Genomic DNA, 24,826 nt, shown 5'->3' with positions numbered 1-24,826 from the left:
AGGGATCCCAAGGGACTGCTGGGTTTAAACCCTAAACATCTATGTAGTTGTGTCAGATAATGTGCTTAATTTCACTCCATTAAGGTTGTACCTTTTTTGCATTCCCACCAGCATGGTTGTGCTTTCCCACAAGTTCACCAGAGGTTATCGAGCTTTTAAACTTCTGCCAGTCAGATAAGTGAGAAGCAATAGCTTATTTCGTTTCTTTTTTCTTAGACAAAAAGGACATTTGTCAATTTTTAAATAAACTTCTTAAATAACAGCTTTATTGAGATATAGTTCACATAGTATGGAATTTCTCATTTAAAATACAGCGTATAGTTTTTAGTATATTCACAGAGTTGTTCAATCATCACCACTAATTCCAGATCATTTTCATCATCCCAAAAAAGAAACCCCACACCTTTCAGCAGTCACTCCCAATTCTTTCCTCCCCCAGCCCTAAGCTGTCTCTACTGTCCTACTTTTTGTCTCTAACAATTTGCCTATTGGGGACATTTTTTCCTGGTCACACATGGTCTTTTGTGCCTGGCTTCGTTCACTTAGCATGTTTTCAAGGTTCATTTGTATTTATAGCTTGCATCCATGCTTTATTTATTCTCTTTAATGGCTGAATAATATTCCGTTTTATTATCCATTCATGAGTTGATGGGACATTTGAGTTATTTCCACTTTTTGGTTATTATGAAAAATACTTCTATGAACATTCCTGAATGAGTTTGTGTGTGCACATGTTTTCATTTCTTTTGGGAATATACCCAAGAGAACTGCTGTAACATACAGTAACTCTATACTTAGCATTTTGAGGAGCTGCCAGTCTGTTTTCCAAAGTAACTGCACCATTTTATATTCTCAATAGCAATGTATGACATTTTAATTTCTCCACATCTTCACCAACACTTGTTATTACCTGTCATTTATATTACAAGTGTATCAGTGGGTGTAAAGTGGTATCTCATTTTAGTTTTGATTTGTATTTCTCTGATAGCCAATGACACTGAGCATCTTTTCATGTGCTTATTGTTTGGAGAAATGCCTATTCAGATCCTTTGTCCATTTATTAATTGGGTTGTCTTTTTTCTATTGAGCTATAAGAGTTCTTTATATGCTCTAGATACATGCTGCATATCAGGTGTGTGATTTACAAAAAATTTTGCCCATTCTATGGGCTGTCTTCACTTTTTTGACATTGACCTTTGAAACACAAAACTTTTTCATTTTGATGACCAATTTATCTATTTTTTCTTTCACTGTTTGTGCTCTTGGTGTCTTATCTATCAGAGAAACTTAAACAAACACAGACTCGATGTTTGTGACAAGCTAAATAATGGCTTCTTAAGATATCCACGTCCCAATCCCCAGAATCTGTGAAAGTTAACTTTATATGGCAAAAGGCATTTTGTGGAAGTGATTAAGTTAAGGATTTGAGACAGGAGGATCACCCTAGATTATCTACAGGAGTCCAATATAATCACATTGGTCTTTACAAGAGGTAGGCAAATCAGAGGATCAGAAGGCAAGGTCACAATGAAAGAAGGTGGGGGGGGGGGGGAATCCCTGGGTGGCTCAGAGGTTTAGCGCCTGCCACTGGCTCAGGGAGTGATCCTGGAGTCCCGGGATCAAGTGCTGCATCAGGCTCCCTGCATGGAGCCTGCTTCTCCCTCTGCCTATGTCCCTCCCTCTCTCTCTCTCTCTCTCTCTCTCTCTCTCTCTCTCGAATGAATAAATAAATAAATAAACAAACAAATAAATAAATAAATAAATAAATAATAAATGAAATCTTTATAAAAGAAAAGAAAAGAAAGAAGGTGGAATGATATGAGGAAGGGGCTATGAGCCAACAAATGCAGGCAGCATCTAGAAGCCCACAAAGGAGAGGAAAAAGATTCTCCACTAAAGCATCTAGAAGGAACACAGACATGCCAACATCTTGATTTTAGAATTCTGCCCTTCGGAACTATAAGAGAATAAATCTGCATTGTTTTAGAACACTAAAGTTGTGGTAATTTGCTACAGCAGTAATAGGAAATTAATATAGGGTGCAAGGTTTTAACTGGGGGTCTGGCCGTATAGGCACTCTCTGCCTTGCACATTCCAGACTCCCTAAAGGAAAGTAGGTATGCAGCATACATTACATGGACTTAAGATCTACTTAGGGAATTTCTTTTCTATTCCACTTATCTCTCTCTCTCTCTCTCTACACACACACACCAATATCTTACATTTTCCAAGTATATAAAGGCTTTACAGTATATATTTTAATAACTGCTTGTGCCAGTCACACCTCATAACTTTTCTTTTTCAGCATTTTCCCAGCATTCCTACATGTTTATTTTTCCATTTGAACTTTAACATCAATTTTTCTTGACTATAAAAAATTGTGTTGGTATTTTTTAATTGCCAACTGTTACTAATTGTTAACTCAGAACTGACATCTTTATGATACTGAGTTCTCCCACCCAAGTGCAATAGAGGAACGTCTTTCCTCTATTGAAATCTCCTTCTCTAGCTACAAGAATGTTTTAGTTTTCCTCAAATTCTGCACATTTCTTATTCTTCTTTCTTCTTATTCTTAAAACTACTTTTTGTTGTTGCTATTACTATTGACAGCTTTTTGGCAACATCTGACATATTTCAAAAGCTTTGAAAAAGAGTTTGGTAAAAAGAAACAAAGAAAAAAGAAAACAATAAAAATGCACACATTAGAGGGAGCAAATGTGTGAATGTGAGAGGGACCTGTTAGCAATTCAAGTTTAATGGGTATCATGGACAGGTTTTCTAGAGGGAACACAGATGTAGGTTAATTCACCAAGACAGGTCAGTGGAAGGAGTTAAGATAATTGCTGCTGTAATGCAAACAGCCAAAATCATTAACTTAAGAGTAAAAACCTATAAGAAAAGTTCATCTGATAAAACATTAACATAACATTTTGATCATATTTATTATCAAAAACATCTAATTCCAACCAATTGCCACAATCATACTTCACATAATGAGACACTGAAGGTACTTCCCTAAAAGATAAAAAAAGATAAGGCCTGCTTTTTCACTACTCTTATTTAACAGTACTTTAACACTCTAGCCAATACAGTACTACAGCATACATGTTAATATTATTGAATAAGCTATTATTCAATCATTTGGGGCCTACAAAAATGGCAATTTCATACAGCTCAAAAATGGCTTTCATATTTTATGTAAGGAAAATAAAGAGGAATATTAAATAAGATATCAAAAGGTTCCAAATTTGTCTAACATTTTAACACAACCGTAATCAAAAAGCAAATAGAATTTTATTTTCTTCAAAATGATTTTAAGGTTTACAGAGAATAAAAACAAAGTAGACAAGAAAATGCTTTCGGAAAAACAGTAATTTAGGGGGAGGGAATGACCTGTCAAGCCAGCTAATAAAACGGACAACTGAATAGAATAAAATAGACAAAGATGGAATATTTAAATTTAAAACAAAAATATTTGTCAGTTAGGACAAAACCAGAAAATCAAGTAACTCATCCAACTGTATAACAGAATTTGCATGAAAAGGAAACACTGTGTATAACTCACTAAGTGGTGTTAAGGCAACTAACCATTTGAGACAAATAGATTCCCTACCTGATACCAAAAGACTGATGAATTAGAGATTTTCATTTAAAAATAGAATCGTAGAGAAAAAAATTAGTGAATATACTTTATGCATAGAGCTTTTTATACATAATAACAAAGGCAGTAACCATAAAGGAAAAGAGTGGCAGATTTGGCCAATAAATTTTAAAATAATGATAATAAATAGAAAATTCAAATGGAAATGGAAATTTGGAGAAACAAAATCCTTAATTAAGTGCTCATTTAAGTCAAAAATGAAAAATCCAAACCCCAATGAAAAAATTGACATAAGATCAAACAATACAAAGAAATACGGTTAGCAAATGTATAGGTTTTCAGTCTTCCTAGTAATTTTTTTAATGTCAGTCACCGTGCTAAGAGCTTTTCACCAACTACCTCAGTAAATCTTTGCAACAACTCAATAAGAACGATGCTGTTATTATCCCTACTCTATGGATAATGAAACTTAGATACAAAGTGGTCAATCATACTTACAAACATCACACAGCCAGAAAGCAGAAGATGACCAGAGCCCAAAGCCACTCTCTGAATCACTGTTTCCACTTCCCAACTATTACCTCTTAGAGTCCCAGGTAAGGTCATGAATTCTTTCTCACTGATTTAGGTAATTCACAAAGCACTTCTGTTATGTTCCTTCCTCCTCCAACTCCTGGCCATACATAGCAGAATGGTAGGTCCCAGAATTCTTTCCTTACTGACACACATTTTGACTTGGGTCCAAATGCAGAATACTGCCTAGGATCACTCAGAATTTCCCAAAGCTATGTGAATCTCAGCATACTAGGTAGAGCTCTTGACTCCTCCCTCTCTGAACCTGAGATACTACTTACACTTAACTGTATCACTCAGTAGTATGAAACCATCGTTAAGAAACAGTGGCAATTTTCTAAAAGTCAGTTAAAACAATGTGACAACTTTTCTTGCCAGAATGGTGAGGACTTAAGAGTAACAGCCAATGAGGGAAAGCTGGTACCCTCACAAAATACTGAACTGAAATATGAACTGACGGTTTTCTTCAAAGCCAATGTGTCAATATCTATTTTTTTAAATGGGAAGTAGAGAAAAAGAGACAGAAGGAACAGAGACTAGAAAATTGATGACTGATGTTATTTTTTAAAAGATTTTATTTCTTTGGAAGAAAAAGAGGGTGTGAGTGAAAGGGAGAGAGAGAATTTGAAGCAGATTCCACACTGAGCACAGGGCCCAAAATGGGGCTCGATACCACCATGACAAGATCAGGACCTGAGCCAAAACCAAGAATTGGACACTTAACCAACTGAGCCACTCAGGCGCCCAGTTCTTTATACTTGATAGATTATAGGAACTGCTCTCCATTTACTTATCTATATTTTATAACTAGTTTCGTTTTTACTATCAACATGAATTTTTTGTGAAAGTGAAAAAAGTTTTTCCAAACTGACCTCCAGACTGTATGTATAGAAAGACTTACTATATATTGTCTTATTTTACTGGAGATTAAAACCATGTATTATACTATCACAAGCAAGGACTTCCCGGGAGTACTGACAGCCACAGAGGAATTGTAACCGAGAACAAACATATTTGAAGAGTTAAGGAAGAACTGACACCCAACATAGGGTTAATGATATGATTAAATGATAAGGCGTGCAAAGCAATTAACACAGAACTTGATACAAAGAAAGTACCTGATAAACACTAGCCATCATCATTAAGTAATTATAGGCATTACCAGAGGCAATAACCGCAAACAAAATATATTCCCAAATGGTGAAAATCAAAATTGTATAAATACTAGCTTTTCAGAAATATCTTTATTCATTCTGGTTCATTGTTAATTGGTTCTGGTTCACTGCCTCTTCTACCAAGAAAGGACTGCATTCACAGACTAGAAGACTTAATACTGTTTAGATGTCCAAACTACTAAAAGCAATTTACAGGTCAATGCAATTCTTATCAAAACCATGAGAGTACTTTTTGCATAAACAGAAAAAAAATCCTAAAATATGAGATTTAAAGGGATGCCAAACAGCCAAACCAAACTCTGAGGACTTACACTTCCTAATTTCAAAACATGTCACAAAACTACAGTAATAGAAAGTGTGGTATTTGCATGAAGAGACAGACCTATAGAATAGAGAGCCCAGAAATAAATTCTCATATATGATCACATGATCTTCATATAAGAGAAGGGTTCTTTTTTTTTTTTTTTTTAAGATTTTATTTATTTATTCATGAGACACAGAGAGAGAGAGGCAGAGACACAGGCAGAGGGAGAAGCAGGCTCCAGGATCATGTCCTGGACTGAAGGCGGCGCTAAACCGCTGAGCCACCAGCGCTGCCCGAGAGAAGGGTTCTAAGACCACTCGATGGGGAAAGGACATCTCTTCAACAAATGGTGCTGGGAAAATAGGGTATTCACAAGCAAAAGAATGAATGTGGACACTCATCTTACATCTTATACAAAAATTAACTGTAAACAGATTAAGGAATAAAATGGAAAAACCTAAAAGTAAAATTCCTAGAGAAAACAGGGAAAAAGCTTCATGACATCAGATTTGACAATGTTTTCTCAGGTATGACATTAAAAGCACAAGCAACAAAAGCAAAAAATAGACAAATGGGACTACATCAGACCTGAAAACTTCTGTGTATAAAAGATTATAATCAAAAGAGTAAAAAAGTTACCTACAGAATGGGGAAAAAGTATCTGCAAATCATCTACCTGATGAGGGGTTCATAGTCAGTATATATAAAGAACCCCTCCAACTAAAAACAAATATAACCCAATTTAATAGTGGTCTAAGGACTTGGATACTTCCTCCCCCCCCCCAAAAAAAAATGTAAATGGCCAACAGGCATATGAAAAGATTCTCAATATCACTTACAAAAATGAAAATGAAAACCACAATAAGGTATAACCTTACTTTCATTAGGATGGCCACTATAAACAGACAAGAAAAATAGAAGATAACAACTAGTGATGAGGATGTAGAGGAACTGAACTTTTGTGAACTGTTGATAGAATTGTAAAATGGTGCAGTTATATGGAAAATGGTATGGCAGTTGCTTTAAAAATCAAAAATAGAACTACCATATGATCCAGTAATCCCATTTGTGGGTATATGTCCCAAAAGAATAAAAAGCAGGATTTCAAAGAGACATTTTCACTCCCCTGTCCAAACGGAATTATTTACAACAGCCAAAAGCCAAAAAATAAAAGCAATCCAAATATCCACTGATTGTTAAATAAATGGATAAATGAAAGCGAAAAAATGCTATACAACTACAACAGAATATTACTGAGCCTTAGAAAGGAAAGAAATATTGTCATATGCTACAATATGATGAACCTTCAGGATATTATGCTAAGTGAAATAAGCCAGCCACAAAAAGACAAATCTGCTTGATTCCATTTATATGAGATATCTAAAGTAGTCAAAGTCATAAAAATGGAAAGTAGAATGATGGGACTGGAGCAGGGGAGAGAGAAATGGGGAGCTGCTGTTCAATGGACAGAGTTTCAGTTATGCAATATGAAAAAGTTCTGGAGATCTGTTCCATAACAATGTGAATATACTTAATACTACTGAACTGCACTCTTAAAATGGTTAGATGGTTAATTTTATGATTTTTAACAATTATATAGAAACAAACAAAACAGGTTTGACACTTGATCAGACAGACTTGAAGATCCTCTTAGACCTTAGGCATTTTTCATACTTTGCCATTAAGTGCTATATGCAACCAAATGAATCACACAGAGTTATGGCTTTTTAAAAATCTTTCTAAGGCAATCACACAAGAATGAAAGAAAAACTGATCTAATACTACAAACGAAACTAATGACTACCTAACCCAAAAATGCCTTCAGAAGAATGAACAAAGCATAGAAATGAACTTCTCTGGGAACTCCTGGAGCTCTAATGAAAGTCTCAAAGAGATTTCCCCACTGTCAAAAGCTGACACCACTACCAGCCTTTGGATTATTTCCAGTTCCTTATAATCAGGGCCAGTTTCTGAGAATAGTTCACATATCCAGACTAACTTGCCATACTAATCTAGAACTAAGCAATGGTCACAGAATTTAGCCTTAATCTTGACCCAAGAATATATTAGGTACTTCAATCATTGAGAACAGAATCAATAGCTTTCTTTTTTTTTTTTTTTAATAGCTTTCATTACCAAATATCTGTTCCCTAGATTATCCATTCATGGGTTTCCTTGGGTTTCTTTTTTAAGAATGTACATGATCCAAAATGGCCTGTGATCATTTCAATGGTTAACAAGTAAATAGTAAGAGATATGGATGTTTACAGTTGTTTAAAAAAAATAAAAAAATAAAAAAAAAAGGTCCACTTCTCTAGAATACTTAATACACTGCCTTTTTAAGAACTGGCAGTTCTGCTCTTTCCCCAACTGGTATACATCAAAATCTACTACCTTAAGTACTACTACCTTAAGTACTCATCCAAGATTATACAGTTGGTTCTTTTTTTTTTTTTCTTCATTTATTTATGATAGTCACACAGAGAGAGAGAGAGGCAGAGACACAGGCAGAGGGAGAAGCAGGCTCCATGCACCGGGAGCCTGACGTGGGATTTGATCCCGGGTCTCCAGGATCGCGCCCTGGGCCAAAGGCAGGCGCTAAACCGCTGCGCCACCCAGGGATCCCCTATACAGTTGGTTCTAGGAACAGACAGCTTGGGATGAAATCTTGGCTCAACTACCTACCAACTCTGTTACCTTCAGAATACTACTTAATTTCTCTGTGCCTGTTTCATGATCTATCAACTGGGGTACATGAGAATCTGAAACCTTAAATTCCGAAAGTTCTAAGTGTGGTTTACATAAGTGTATATCACTCAGTTACAAGAAAAATCAACAGGCAGAGAAGAAAAAAGTGGTGTCCCCCTGTCTTATTACAGTAGAATTCTTAATGACACCAGCAATCATGGTCAAGGTTTCACTTGTATTCTTAACTCTCCACCCAGTCTCAGGTATAAGAGGGAAGATAAGGTCATTTGAGGTAAACCTTCATTTAAAACTGAATGCCTGCTATATACATACACAGCTGTTGACAGAGGTTCAAAAATTCCAGTCTGCGTGAGAAGGTCACCCATTCGATCATTTAAGTAGCTAAATTTGTCAGAATGAATGACAGATGAGTAATAAAGACAAAGCAAACAGAAATGGAGAAAGTCCACAGGTGAGAACCTACCCCAAGGCTGCTGGGCTGGAGGGTGTGGGAGAGCGGACCAAGAAGGTGAACAGACGTTGACACCACTTGCTAAGGGGTCAAAAATAAGACCAATGTGGCAGAGAGAATAATCCTAGTATTAATAAAAGCCAGGGAACCGGAGGTGGTGTGAGAGAATGCTGCCCAGGATGGGTACAGTGCACGCTGGTGGCTGGACACACACGTGAAAGAAGGCATCCATCCAGTGGGAGGCTAACGGCTAAGGCAGGATGATAACCAAGAAGTACAAAGTCATGGAAATGAAGGGAGAAAGGTTCTGAGAAGCAGCTATCAACAGTGTCTGATGCTGCTGAAAACAGATAGGAGAAAATTCAGCCATAGAAAAGAGGCCTCTCCATCTGCCAAGGCCAGTCAGGAAGCTTGAGCCATATGCAGATGAAAAAGAATTTCTAAAATATCAAGCATTCAGCAATGATTTAATTTTTCCCTAAGAGTAGTTTGGCTTATTACTACTCCGGATGATAACAAATTAGATGATTTTACATCTATTCTCAAAGCTGATCTTTTTGGCAAGTGTCTATGAGGACCCACTGAAAGGATTATAAAGAGAAGGAAAATAGTCATTAACAAGAGAAAGAGGACACACTTTCTCCAACTACGGGATTCCAAAGCTTCTGGCGGAGGCAAACAGCTTTTCGTAAAAATAAGCCAACAAAAATTCATTAGTGAAGCAGTGTTAACAAAGTTAATATTCTACTTCCTAGGCTCTAAATTAAAGAGTAGCCATTCTACCACCATTCAAAGGATTAAAACACTTCACTCTTGAGAAAATCACTTTTAAAAATATTTTTACATTATAATCATTTGATTAGAAAAAAATGATTACCACTCCTAATTAATTCCACCATCCTCGGGATCCCTGGGTGGCGCAGCGGTTTGGCGCCTGCCTTTGGCCCAGGGTGCGATCCTGGAGACCGAGGATCAAGTCCCATGTCGGGCTCCCGGTGCATGGAGCCTGCTTCTCCCTCTGCCTAGGTCTCTGGCACCCCCCCCCCCCCCGTGACTATCATAAATAAATTAAAAAAATAAATAAAAAAAAATAATTCTACCATCCTAAAATAACTCTAATTACATTTTAATCTCTTTTCTTCTGGCCTTTATCACTAAGTATTTTGTTCATATGCTTTGTAGATAAAACACTTTGTATGCTCCTCCTCCTGCATCCGTCACAAATACAACTTAAAACACAACTTTCCACACAAAACTAATGTATCCAGCAAACAAATATAAAAGTCCTAATACAGATTATCAAACTTTGCCTTGCCATTAATAGCTAGTTAATACATGTGACACTGAAATGTGTCACAAACTAAAACAATCATATTCCTGAAAATCTATCCAAGTTTTATATCTACTAGATACATAAAATGTAGCTTTTTATTTATAATAAATTAAAAGACAACCGTGCCTTCCAAATACCCATTTCACAGTGAAATTTTATTACCTGATATATGATGCTTTTTAAAAAGTTTTTATTTGCTGGTCACAACAGGCAGATTAATAAATCAAAGCACTACTGGGGCACCTGGGTAGCTTAGTCAGGCATCCAACTCATGGTTTCAGCTCAGATCTTGATCTTAGGGTCACGGAATTGAGACCCTGGGCTCCGTGCTCAGTGCAGAGTCTGCTTGTCCCTCTCCCTCTGCTCCTCCCTCACACACTCACTCTCTTTCTCAAATAAAAATCTTAAAAACCAACAAAATACAACTAAAAATTTTATGTTTAACATACACATATCTTCACAATATATTTTTTATCATATTTTCACTACAAACATGTTTTCACTATTCTCAATATCTAGATCTTAACTTCAAGAAAAATTTTGACACCAACCCAGAGTAAGTTATTTGTAGTAATTATAGAAACTTCTACCTCTCCCAACTCTTTCAAACTCCTTTCAAACTGCAGAACACAGCCAAAACATTCTCAAAGGTCCTTTTTCTCTGAAATAATTATACATCCCCATTGAACAGTAAAAGTGGATGTTAAGATATAGGAATGTTAAGACATCTAGGATGTTAAGACAAGGAATGGCTCCTGCTTCTGACTTAAGGAAATAAACATCTAGTCCAAACATAAAAAACTGCATTCAGTAATGTGCTTAGCTATTTCTGCTGTTTTTCTTCAGAGATAGTTTTATTTTGTTTTGAAGATTTTCTAGTGAAATTCTGCTGCAACGGAGGAAAAATATACAAAACACCCAGAGAACCATCATTAATATAGCAAGGAAATCTTAACCTTGAAAAATTACTAGTTTATACTACTAAAATAAATACAAAGAATCCTCAGGGTTTAAACTGACAAACTGAACTCCGCTACCTTCAGAAATCTGCCCAGGCTTCCTGGGAAAATGAAAAAAAAAAAAAACCTCAACAGCACATTTTGGGGGCAAATGCTGTATTTGTGACCCATCAGACGCCAAACTCATGGTATCACAATCATGTAAAAATCAATCTCATTTCTTCTACTTACTCAAACAAAAACAATATTGTAGTTTGATCAGCAAGAAGGCTGAAAGCACAGGCCATTTTTGGAGCAACCTTCACGGAATATTTGATTAGAACCAGATCTCATCTATGATGGGCAGAGGCTTATGTTCTGTATTAGTATAATTACCATCAATATCTTGACTTGCTGGTTTGTACATTCAAACTGTTCATACAGACACAACATGAGTCACAAAAGCTGTTTGATTCTGCAAGGACCACTGATGGATTCAAATACATTTTTTCATACTTTACACCCTGGCAAGTCATTCTCCTCATCTGAGCCTTACATTGGTGAGTATTAGAGGCGTTCACTAAACCTTATAAACTAAACAAATAGGAAATTAACGAGTATCATTTAGACTGACATTTCTCAAACAAGGGATTTGTTAACTATACACAGCATATGTATGGCTGTGGGGGAAAAAGCAGCAGAAGGGTAATATAACCTTAATGTTTTATGAGACTCAATCATTATTTTATTTCCCTGTGCTAATGGCCCATGAAGATAGTCATTCACTCAAACAAATGTTAAATCCCTACTATGTGCCTGGCACTCTACAAGGTAAGCAAAAGAACAGAAAGGCAAGGACACAATACCTTCCAAGGACTAACCTGAAACAAAAGGAGACATGCCATTAAATTATTGCACTCTTTTAGCGCTTATAGGACACCAACTGCATGCCAGACCGTGCTGGACACACAATAGTAACAATCATCTAAGTGCAGATCTGTAACCAATCAATGAAAAGGCTTGACTAGTCCTAAAGCAGCAATATTTTATTCCGGAAATACTCTTGCCTCTGTCAATTAATTCTTTCTATAGATAGCCAATTCTCTGAATTATTTCCATCGATGTTCACCCAGACTAAGCCTGCTTACAGTTAAATGAGAGAATGTAATGTGTGGAACAAAAATAAAGAAACCGTAAAGAGAGGCACATTTGTACTTTAACATTAACCTCAGTAACGATTGCCTTCAATAACGATAAGAAGCGACTTAAGTCATAAAGCAGAACACCAACCCGAAAGTTACTGTGGCAAGACATTATTTTCTTGTAGTAGCAGTTCAGTGTGAAGTGGAAGCTAAACAAGTTTTGCTTAGCTTTTTAAAAACCACTCACTTTTAGTTATTTCTTTGTGAAAGCTCAGTGACCACTCATTTCCCTAAGCTCAAAAAAAAAAAAAAAAAAAAACAGGTAGTGCCAACACAGCTAGATGTTGGTCCTCTAGATTACAAAATAATTTTTAACCCTGTAGAAGTACCAGTTTTACAGTCATTCGATACTAATGCGCTTTTTAAAAAAAAAAGGAAAAGAAAAAAACTGGGGTTCAGACCTTAACTAAATTATAGATAAAGGTCTGTACACTAGAAATGATATTTGTTTTTAAACTCTTCCATATTAAAGATGACAGCCCATCTTAACAACCTAAACTTACTAAAGAACTACACAGAACTGTATTATATAAACAGAACTGCTCGCTGAAAACAATCAATACTGCAAAGCGGTCAAGGAGAGGGAAGCTGAAGAAACAAGAGTCCTCTCCCAGAAACGTTTGAACGAATTCAAAGTAAAATCTTGTGAGCTGTTTTGATCCCTTTCCCCCAGTCTTGCGATGTTTTTTATTACATTTTTCGGTGTGCACGCCGTTATTAAAACCACAACTAAAGGGGGGGGGGGGGGAGTGTCCTAAAATGTGACTATTAGCGGCGATCAGATCTAAACAGACGGCCCTCCGACCCAGTGGGCCAAGTGGCAAGAAATTACGAGAATTCAGGAAGTTTTGAAATGGCAGTGACAGGAGTCAAGGGGGAGCAGGGGCGAGGCAAGGGGAAGGAATCACGGAGGACAAGAGCAACTCCGTGCGGCCAACGCCGCGAGTTGGCATCGGAGCTGCAAGTTCCCGGCTCGGGACGGGGCTCGACCCAGCAACTTCGCGCCGCCCGCAGCTGCGCGCTCCGCCGCCCCCCGCGCCCCGCGCCCCGCGCCCCGCGCCGAGCCCCGCGCCGAGCCCCTCCTCCCCGCTCGCAGCCCGGCGGCCGCCTCCGCGAGGGCGCTGACAGCCGCGGGGCCGGGCCCGGGAGATGCCGGCTGGCTGACACCCACCTTCCTTCTCGGCCCGCGCCGCGGCCACTACGAGGCTCAGCACCAGGTGCAGCGCTCCCAGTAGGCCGGCGGCCGCGCTCCGGGGGCCCCCGCCGCGGCGGGCCGCGGGCTCCACACCGGCCCCTGCGGACGTGGAGGCGGCGGCGGCGGCGGCGGCTCCTGCTGCTCCTCCTCCAGCCCGCTTCCCCATCCCTGCCGGCCGGGGCCCGCCGCGCTCGACGTCCGGCGCGGCCCTTCTCGGCGAGGCGGCGGCAGCGGCGGCGCGGGAGCCGTGGTCCGGGCTCTGGCCGCGGCGCCGGGGGCGAGAGTGGTTCCGGGCCCAGGGCTCGGGCTCCGGGCGTGGGTCTGGGTCCGTGCGTGCGTGTGAGCGAGAGTGTCAGTCACGGCCTCGGCCTCGGCATCGCCTACGAAGAGTCGAAGCGGAGAGGCCACGGGTCAAGCACGGCGGGCGGCCATACTGGAAACGGGCACGGGCCGCGGGCTCCGGGCGCTGGCCTGCAAGGGGCGGGGCGCGGCCCTGGGCACCGCCCCCGCCGTGCCGCCACCTAGGGGGCCAGCCGGCCGGTCTGTCTGACCCGGAGTCCGTGGGTTCGAACTTCTTGTCCCGCTCTCGGAGGCCCACGGCGTCACCGGCCGGACAGGACGCGGGCAGGACAACCCCAGCCTGTCACCGCTGCCCCGCGTTGGAGGAGGAGGGAGCCAGGCCCGGGCCCAGCCGCCAGGACTTATGATGGCGGCTCACGCTTCGCAGAGGCGGTGACGGCAATCACGTGGAGACAGGGAGGCCGTGCCGCGCAGCCGCCTTGGGGCGTGGGCGGGGCCGGAGGAGCTGCGGGGCGCCGGGGGAGGCGGGTCCGCTGCTCTAACGCGGGAACTGGGCCCTTGCGCTTGCATCTCCGGTACTGCAGTGCGAGAGCCTTCCAGAGCGCTGAGGACGCCTCCGGACCTCGAGGCCCCGCGCGGAAAATCCACTCCAGTGACTCCTCTTGGCCTCACCTCCGCCTTTCGGCCGTCTGAGGACACGCCTGGCCTGACTCAGTTCCTGGTGGCGCTGCTTGAGCCCTGGGACCTGCTCCATTCATCGTAATATCCTCAAGACACAGTACCCAGAAGCGCTGAATGGGATCGTCTCGCTCTTGGAATTGTGCCTGCTTTGCTGCAGGAAAACCCTTTGCTGTGTGTATCTAAAGCAGCAGTGACCCTGGACGGAGAGGGCAGATGGTTCTTTAGGAAAGTGCCCAGTGGCTAGGCTGCCTTTCTACGTCTTGAAATAATTCTTGAGACGCTGTGTACAGCTAGTTCCTGCGAGGCCCAAATCTAACGCCTTCTTTGGTCTCCTTCAGGAAGCCTTCTCAAGCCTTTTTCCACCTGAGGCCGAAGTTCTTGGTGGGCGTGGCTATTCCCTACACAATTTAAGTTCCTTGAGAGTCTCTCATTACTTGTCTTTCGTAACTTTCCGTAACTCCTAACTTGGTAACAATCTTAGTGACTTCCCCTAATTCCAGAGCCATTTGCTTATGCTTAGCGGTATTGGTTGAGTGAGTCCATATGTCTTTAAGGCTACGTTCACCCCAATATGTCTGAGAACTATAAAGGAAAATAAGATTTCACAAAGACTTACAAAAGGAGCTCAAAGTGCTACCCTATGCAGTAGTCGTCTTTGTCAAGCAAACGCTTAAACTTTTGATTTGTAAATATATTTTTAATAGCCTTACTCCAGTGATTTTGAAAAGCAGATTTCTCTTCCTGAGTATTAGTGTTAAAATTGAGTAATCAAATCCTGTCCTTGATGTAATGAAGTCGGAATAATTATCTCTAACTTGGATCTCCTGTACTTGTGTATGTAAGGAAAGAAGGCTTTTTAACTCACTAAAGAAATCAAGCTCAAGGAAAAGTAACTGAGTGCCTTAGCTGTGTCTAAGTTTACCTTCCAACGTGCCGCACAGAGTTGGCCAACCCCGCCCCCATTACCGGGTTCAGGGCAGACAAGCCTCTCCATCTATGAAACGCTCAGGTTCTCTCACACAGGAATCAACCACATCCTCTGATTAGCCTGAGGCTCAAGAGCCACATGGGAAATAACTTGCATATGTCTATAATTGGAGCTTAGACATAATACAGACATGTTTGATCAGAGGCCAATTTCCCATGAAGCTAATGAAGCTTAAGTTTTAGGGCTTCTCTCTTACATAGGTTCCTTCCAAAGCCTTCCACCTAACTGTATTTATAAGCTTTAGTCTTGTTCTTAACGGTTAAGGTGATAATGGAAATTTGTTTCCCAGAAAGGACAAGAAGACTGCTGGGATAATAATAATAGAAGGAGGACTTAACCAGACAGCTTGGTAAACTGTTGGACACCTGAAGTTGAGCCACCATCAACCCATTATCCCCTCTCTCCCAACACTCATGTGCCTTGGGAAGGAGAAACTATGAGTTAAAACAGAACTATCACCAAGGACCCTTCTGAAGTTCTTGATTAGCTCCAGACCTCCCTTCTTCCCTTTGAGGAATTAGACCTGAGCATTTGGCAGATGGAGGCAGGCTATTCATCTGGCAAAATTAAGGAAAATCTACTAAACCAGCGGTTCTCAATGTGCCATCCCCAGACCAGCAGCATCTGCATCACCTGAGAACTTGAGGGCCACCAATCTGTTTTAGCAAGCCACCTGACTGATTTTAGTATATGCTCGAGTTTGAAAACTTGATATAAGCCAGGAACTATAGGTTGTTGGGACTCCTCATCTTTTACTTGCTTTGCTCTCTAGCTAGATTAGTTAACTACTATTGGAAGCAGAGTTAAAAGGGACTCAGATGAATTGGGGCTTCAATCCCAGTTCTGCCTTTATTAGCTATATGATGATAGGCAAATTACTCGACTTTTCTAGCCTCACTTTTCTCTTGTGTAAAATGATACCTAATAAATTTGGGGAGATTAAGCAACATATAGACTATGTCTGGAACATAGTAGATTGTCAAACGTAGCCACTGAGTACTTATGTTTTCAAAACACCATATTAGGCACGGTGACAGTTCAAAGATCATTGATTTATACTCCCACTGCATTCACAAAATATTTAAGGAGGCTTACAAGAATACTTTCATTTAATACAAATATGTTTGAATTAAAATTTGAAATCAAAAGGAGAAAACACTGTTGGAAGTCCCCACAGCTCAACCTCACTGGCTCCCTAGTTTTCTGCATGTGGTCTACTGGTATTGGACACTACCTATGCTCTTTCAAGTCCCAACCACCAGACCTCACTGTGTCTATTGCTGGTCCCACCCTGGCGTCTCATAGACCTCTTAAACTCACATGAACTCCTAATCTCCACCAGTGCCCTTTATTCACAGCTTTTCCTATCTCCAGGGCAACTGCAACTATCTAGTTGCATAGGCCATAAACCTAAGAGTTATTCTTTAGTCATCGCTGTGTACATCCAGAATCTAGCCACTTCTCATCACCTTCATGTCACACTCTGGCATGAACCGCACCGTCTTCTGCCAGAAATTCTGCAAGGACTTAGTAACAGTTTCCCATTTCCAACTACTTTTACGGTAAAAGGCATTCACTCACAGCACCTGCCTAATGGAATGCTGTGTTATACTTCAACGGGTTCAAGTCAATGGAAGCTGATAAAGGACTATGAACTTTGAGTGACCCCTAGGCCAGACCCTTATTAGACCTGACTGAAAACTTGTTCCTTTCTAATGAACAAAGGGCCTTGTTTTATCTAACACTGTTCTTTCCTACCCAGAGTCCTTGTTTTCTGTCCTTGACTAGCATAACCACCTTGAACCTCCTTCCCTCTCTCTAGCACTTAAAAAACTCTGACTTTTCCTACTTCATGAATTATTTACTCAGTGAATTTTTTCACTGGTGTATTTCCTTGCCTGACAAGCATATAGATTCAGGTTTGATTTTTCTTTCTTTTCATTCTGGTGCTCTTTGCTTTATATTTTGATATAAACTTGCACCCTTATTGTCAACACAGTAGCCAGAATGACCCATTTAAAACATAAGATATCTCATCCCTCCTACAGTGGCTCTCATCTTAGGGTAAAACCAAGTCTCTTATGATGACCCACATGGCTGTACATGATCTGGCTCCCTGTGATCCTTGACTTCCAGGGTCAATCTGTTTCAGCTGAATCACCACTGTTTTGTTCCTCAAACCTATCACAGATGCTTCTGCTCCAGGGTCTATGCCCTAGCTCTTCCATCTGTCTGAAGTGCTTTCTTCTCCAGTTCTCTACTTGACTCAACTCTCTCACCTCCCTTCAGGCTTGAGTCCGTGACCACCTTCTCCACGAAGCATACTCTGATTACCATTGTTAATAGTGCAGTTCAACATGCCTACCCCCAAGTCCTAATCCTCCTTACTCTGTGCTTATTTTCTCTTTTTCCCATAAAAGTTATCACTTTAATCCTATATAATTTATTTACTCATTATGTATTGCCATTATCTGTCTTTCACCCCCATGTGTTTTGTTCACTAGTGTATCCCACGCTTCTAGAATGTATTAAGCACTTACACTTAAAGAGTGAATGGATGGATGGGTGGATGGAAGGATAAATTAATAAATAGAGCCAATAGATAAAGAACAGTAAGACATAGTTCTTCCACTCCATGGAACTTAGAATCCAGCAGATAAGATAGACAAGTACACAATATAATAGGAGGGAGTGAACCAAAGGAGAGAAGAGAGAGTTCAGGCATCAAGGGGTTCTACCAATTCCTTTATGTTTCCAACCTTTTCAACATCTTCAACTGATTTTTGTTTGTTTTTAGTTCTATGTTTCTTTCATCTAATTCAGAGTATGAATAAAGCCAGAGCAATCAGGTAAATAAGAAGAAAGGTAGCATGTTGACAGTCTTCTACAATATACAGAGTGATCTCTTCATTTTTTTTAAAGACTTTATTTATTTATCCATGAGAGATACTGAAAGAGGCAGAGATAGAGAAGCAGGCTCCCTGCAGGGAGCCCAACATGAGACTGGATCCAGGACTCCAGGATCATGCCCTGGGCCAAAGGCGGCGCCAAACCCCTGAGCCACCCAGGCATCTGATCTCTTCATTTTGTCTGCTGTGTACCTTATTCCTTGTGAGGTTTCTCTTGGTGGTGTTCTTTTAATAAAGAATCAACTCACAAAGCCCCAGGTTTAAGTCTGCTCGACTTACTAGATAAGTCGTTGCAACCTAGGGTAGGGGAAGTAAACAAAGAGCTTAATGCTATAGGTTGAGGATAGTGATTTATGAGGTGGTGAGCTGATTCACTATCTCTGTGGACCCCATTGTATACGAAGCTCTTTACCCATATATTCCTCAAGACCAGATTCCTTTGCAGTTTCCAAATTCACATGAACTAAGGAAGACAATAACCACTATCACATATACACCTCTACTTATCACATCTTGATTTCAATGCTAGAATTTACTATAGTTTTGTTTAATATGTTCCTTCCAAACTGACACATTTTCTAAGCCTATATTATCTTTCTAGCATTTGTAAGAACTATTTTTCATGGTAAACATCCTAATTTTAAATAAATGAAAAATTTCAGTCTGCCATTCAAATTCTCCACAACATATTCCAATATCTGTTCAAACTTTTCTCTCCTAGAAGACTTATTAATCTTATGACTTTTTGAACTATTTCATGTGGTCTTTCCAGTAAAAGGAAAGAGATAATATTCTTGAGGACAGAGGATACCTCAGTATTATTCTTCTTCCTCCCACCTCCCCTACTGTTGTTTTCTCTCATACTCAATAAGTACATTGAAATAGCATTTTTGGCTGTCCTGAGTTCCCAAACTGTCCTAAACACCATTATTAGAAAGACCTACTTCAACTATCATTCAGTTGTGCTTAAAAATGTCACCATTTGGTGGTAATTAGCAGCCTAGAAAAGCCATTGGGGGGGGGGGGGAGACATTGAACAATGTGTTGAGGGATTTTTGTGTTCCTACCTCTCCCTATTATTTAACTGTAACTGTAAAAATTCTGGGAATATTCAGTAAAGACAAGGACCAACATGTTCAAGAGCTCAGGTGGAGATCAGAAATGATGAAAAACAGAACTGAAGCAATACTGTACCAGAGTAAAATAATGACATCTGCTGAGATGTGCTATAGGAGAGACACAATTTTCTCTGCCAAGTCTAGTGTGAGTTCTGCAAATGAGGAATTAAGAATTGGCCACTATGTGTGGAGCCTATAATGGCAGTCTGAGAGCAGTTATCATAGCTAATACACACACATACTTGTGTAGTATTTTCTGTAAAGTGAATTCTACATTCTCTAAACATTATGGCATTAATTTCTGGTATTTTAACCACAAGTTCATTTTTTTTTTTTTTTTGAGAGAGAGTGAAAGAAAGTGCATGCATGCACACACGCAAGGTAGATGGAATGCAGGGAGAAGCAGATGGAGACAGAGAAAGAGAATCTTAAGTAGGCTCTACACCTTGTGCAGAGCTGACTTGGGGCTGGATCCCATGACCCTGGATCATGACCTGAGCTGAAATCAAGAGTTGGATGCTTAACCGACTGAACACCAAGGTGCCCCCAAATTTTGTATTTTAAGTCTGGCATTTTCAAACCATGTGACATGGCTGGTAAAATGTTTTTATGACCACAAATTAACAAGTCTTTGAATTATTCTTAAAGAAAAGTGTCATCAAAGAAACTGCAAGTGCTCAAGAGTAATATTTGTGTTTCGGAGTTAGTCTACATTATGGTTGACATCTGTATTTTGTCATTAAGGTTTGATGCTTTTAATCCCTTTGATAGTACACAGGCCAGGGAATATTAATAGCAGACTCCTTGATCTTCATAAAATATGTGTTTTGTCAAACAATGGAAAATACAATTGCGAATAAGAGAACTTTTGTTGTTCTTGTAGAAAATATTGTTTTCTTTTTGGCAATACAGTTTCACTTGTAAATAGCCTCACACCAAAAATCTATAGGATTTTAGAACAAGAAATGACTGTAAATATTTAGTTAAGGCTTTGGAAGTATCTCCTCCACATCCAGCTATTGTTTGGCAAATTACTCAGCCTTTCTAAATCTGTTTTCACAGTTTCACGTTTTAAAAAATGGCAAAAGATAACTACTGATGGCTAGTTGTAAGGATTTAATAACTTCTGTGTAACTGTCTTGCACCTGGCAAGTCACCTGGCAAGTGCTCATTAATGTTCCTGTTGTAATAATGATCATCATTCTAGAAAAGGAAACTGAGGCTCAGAAATGAAAAGACTTGTCCAAGATAAAGGCAGCGCAGAATTTCACTCTGTCCATTTTATTTAATATTTTATATGTCTACAGTATTTAATTTGGCAGTGTTCTTATAATTTTTGTATTAATCTTATGATAATGCTAAAGGCTGAGGAATTAAAATTCTATTGCTCTTCCTAAGTGATAGCACAGATCAATCCAATAATATCATGAGGTGAATCAGGGCAGCCCGGGTGGCTCAGTGGTTTAGCACTGCCTTTAGCCCAGGGCCTGATCCTGGAGACTCAGGATCGAGTCCCACATCAGGCTCCCCGCCTGGAGCCTGCTTCTCTCTCTCTCTCTCATTAATAAATAAAATCTTTAAAAAAAAAAAAAGAGGTGAATCAAATGATTCCTCAAGAGGACTCTCCATAAAAGATTATTAGCCGAAGTTTGAACTTCCCTGAAAGTACAACTCAAACCTAAACTCTTTGTGCAGCCAAGGTAGGCCAAGTTATGCTGTGATAACAACTCCAAATTTCAATGACTTAAAACAACAGACTTATATCTCTCTTCCACTACATGTTGAAGCTGATGGAGTAAGCTGGGTCATTGTAGCATAGTAAAAAGAGTGCTTTTAAGAGTCTTATAATGGTAATTAAAGCATTCGATGGAATTGATTTTCTTCCATCTACTCACAACACATTGGTCACATCAAGTCATATGGCTGCACCTCACTTCAAAGGACAGGGAAGTGTAATCCTGCCTCTGGCTGGAGGGAGAGAAGGCAGGACAATTTAATAGCCCTAATGACTACCACAGGCTTTAAATTATTTTCTCTTCCCCTTGGAAGATAAGAAACAGCAGCCTGAGAAAAGATGGTGGAAACTGGTTTCAGTTTCTCATGATTTATAAAGTTATACAGATTAGCCTTAACTTTTTATAATTTATACTGTTGGTTTAATATATTTTTGTTTGTTTTAAATTTTTTATTTAAATTCCAGTTAATATACAGTGTAATATTAGTTTCAGGTGTACAACATAGTGATTTAACACTTCCATACATCACCTGGTGTTCATCACGACAAGTGCCCTCCTTATTCCCCTTCCCTTCTCCCCCATCCTCCCACCCACCTCCCCTCTGGTAACCATCAGTTTGTTCTCTCTAGTCAGGAGTCTATTTCTTGGTTTGGCTCTCTCTTTTTTTCCCTATGATTGTTGGTTTTGTTTCTTAAATTTCACATGTGTGAAGTCATATGGTATTTGTTTTTCTCTGACATTTTGCTTAGCATTATATTTTCTACTCCATCTATGTCATTGAAAATGGCAAGATTTCATTCTTTTTATGGCTGAGTAATATTCCATATTATGTATATATTATATCTTCTTTCCTCCTTCATCAGTTGATGGACATTTGGGCTCTTTCCATAATTTGGGTATTGTAGATAATGCTGCTATGAACGCTGGGTACATGTATTCCTTCAAATTAGTATTTTTGTATTCTTTGGATAAATACCTAGTAGTGCAATTGCTGAATCAAAATGTAGTTCAATTTTTAACTTTTTGGGGAGCCTCCATACTGCTTTCTAGGATGGCTGCACCAGTTTACATTCCCACCAACAGTGTAAGAGGGTTCCCCTTTCTTCGCATCATCTCCAACATCTGTTTTTTCTTATGTTGCTGATTTTAGCCATTCTGACAGGTGTGAGGTGTTATCTCATGGTAGTTTTGATTTGTATTTCCCTGATGATGAATGATATTGACTATCTTTTCATGTGGTTATACATGTCTATGTCTTCTTTGAGAAAAAGTCTATTCATGTCTTCTGCCCATTTTTAAATTGGATTATTTGTTTTTTGGGGTGCTGAGTTTATAAGCTCCTTTTAGATTTTGGATACTAACCCTTTTTTCAGATATGTCATTTGCAAATATCTTCTCCCATCCCATAGGTTGCCCTTTAGTTTTGTTGATTATTTCCTTCACTGTACAGAAGCTTTTTATTTTGATGAAGTCCCAATAGGTCATTTTTGCTTCTGTTTCTCCTGCCTCAGGAGACAATTCTAGAAAAAATACGCCACAGCTGATATCAAAGAGGTTATTGGTCTATGTTTTCCTTTACAATTTTTATGGTTTTCTGTCTCCATTTAGGTCTTTTATCCATTTTGAATTTATTTTTTGTGTATGGTATAAGAGAGTGGTCCAGTTTCATTCTTTTGCATGTTGCTATCCAGTTTTCCCAAAACCATTTGTTGAAGAAACTGTCTTTTCCATTAGATATTCTTTACTGGTTTGTCAAAAATTAATTGATCATATAGTTGTGGGTTCATTTCTGGGTTTTCTATTTTGTTCTATTGATCTATGTGTCTATTTTTATGCCAGAACCACACTGTCTCAATCTCTACAGCTTTGTAATACAGTTTGAAATCTGTTTTGATATATTTGAATGTAGTCACTGATGAACTCCAAAAGAAGTTGGAGAGAATTTAAATTTTAATTTTTAGAGTTTGTACATTAAAAAAAGCTGTAAGGCAATACTTGAATGCTGGCTGAATTTTTGATGAAGCATTGTTAATTGGTGTGATCATGGTTATTATGGATTTTTTTTAAAAAGACTTTATCTTTTAGAAATATATACTGAAATATTTATGAATGAAATGATATGATGGGATTTGCTTCAAAATAATCTACAAGGAAAAGGGGGGCATAGGGTAGGGTTACAAATGAAAGAAGATTAGTCATGAGTTGATTATTATTGAAGCCAGGCAACCAGCACATGGAGGTTCATTATCCCAGTCTCTCCACTTTTAGGTATGCTTGGAATTTTCCATAATAAAAAGTTTTTAAAAAGCAGCAATACACCGTCAGCTACTTCAGCCCGAGATCTAGCTTTTCTAGTTTAGCTAACAAGAGATCCCAGGCCATCACAGGTGCTGGTGGGGCCTGGCCTAGAAAATCAAATCATTAAGCCTCATCCAAAGTATTTGTGCACTTGCCAAACATTTGAAACAACCAAAGTTGGCCCAAGGTGGCAGCAGATAATGCCCACACCTTGTAGTATCTGGCAGGACCTCAGAACCACCTACTGTTGCCTACTAAAGAGGCTGAGTGCTCAGGCCTAAAGCCATGATTGCTTGTCTAGTTCAACATGTAAGACTCAAGTCCAACTCTGAGCTAAACTCCTCTTCTCAGATTACTCTTTAAGTAAAGACAGGACTCTAAAGTTGCTTTGATCATTAATGCAATGCACATAGACCATTGACATCTCTGAGGTATGTAGAAACGTGTGGGACATGAGCTTGGGCCACAAACAGACCTGAGACATGACACAAGGGCTACTTCAAATGCTCCACCCTGTTTCCCAAGGCCCCTGGACTTCATCAAAGTTCTTCTCCCCTGAGCCAGTCCACTGTCAGTCAGCTCTAGTCACTGCCTCCTTGTTCTTAATGGAGGAGCTGGTTGTAAGCATCATCAGGCTGACACCTGGTACATAGTACATCCTCCCTCTCTCAGCATGGCTCCCTTGCCTTGCCCACAGTTATGGATCTCTGTCACATGAATTTATTTTTCATGATCTTGCTTTCCCTGCCATAGGTGATTGGCAATGGACTCCTATCCAGCCTGGTCCAATCTGATACTCTTGAAAATTTCACTAAGAGATCTGGACATTGAGGGTGAATTCTGAGTTATGAAAATAGCAGAGCTTACATATGACCATCTCTAAACTTTTGCTGCAGGATCCTTAGAACTGTCTTGAGTCCTACAGTCCAGAGGACTGGCCATTTAACATTTGCACAGATGCCATGAAATAATCCAGTATGACTACATATGTCTGTATGTAGGACTAAGTTCCCTTTCTTTGTTGAGTGCCTTGAGGGTGTGGTGGGAAGGCTCTAAGATGGTCTCCAATTATCTCCATGTTCTGTTAATCACAGTTTTCTGTAAACCACACCCCCGCCCCCACCTGGAGTGTGGGCCGAATCCAGTAACACTTCTAATGAAGAGAATATGGCAAGAGTGATGTGATTATACTTTAAGATTAGGTTACAAAAATCTCTCTGTCCCCTCTGGGGGAAGAAAGCAGTGCTGCTGTTAATATCTGTATGGAAGAGCCCACTAGGCAAAGCCATAGCCCACAACCAGCAGGGACCTGAGG

At 39.7% G+C, this 24,826-nt stretch overlaps 1 protein-coding gene across 1 annotated transcript in view; it reads right to left on the bottom strand.

The window, feature by feature from the left end:
* The window catches only part of TMEM131 (transmembrane protein 131), a 228,288-nt gene extending 214,626 nt beyond the window's left edge, over positions 1–13,662 (bottom strand). The window contains exon 1 of the mRNA XM_077915121.1: positions 13,458–13,662. Coding sequence (XP_077771247.1) covers positions 13,458–13,647 — 190 coding nt within the window. The 5' untranslated portion in view covers positions 13,648–13,662. The remainder of the gene's footprint in view (positions 1–13,457) is intronic.
* Positions 13,663–24,826: the final 11,164 nt, after the last annotated feature.

Source organism: Canis aureus, chromosome 11 (genome assembly GCF_053574225.1).
Source record: "Canis aureus isolate CA01 chromosome 11, VMU_Caureus_v.1.0, whole genome shotgun sequence".
NCBI classification, from domain to species: Eukaryota; Metazoa; Chordata; class Mammalia; order Carnivora; family Canidae; genus Canis; species Canis aureus.
The sequence above is the reverse complement of the archived record's forward strand: the minus strand, read 5'-3'. Positions and strand labels throughout refer to the sequence as shown.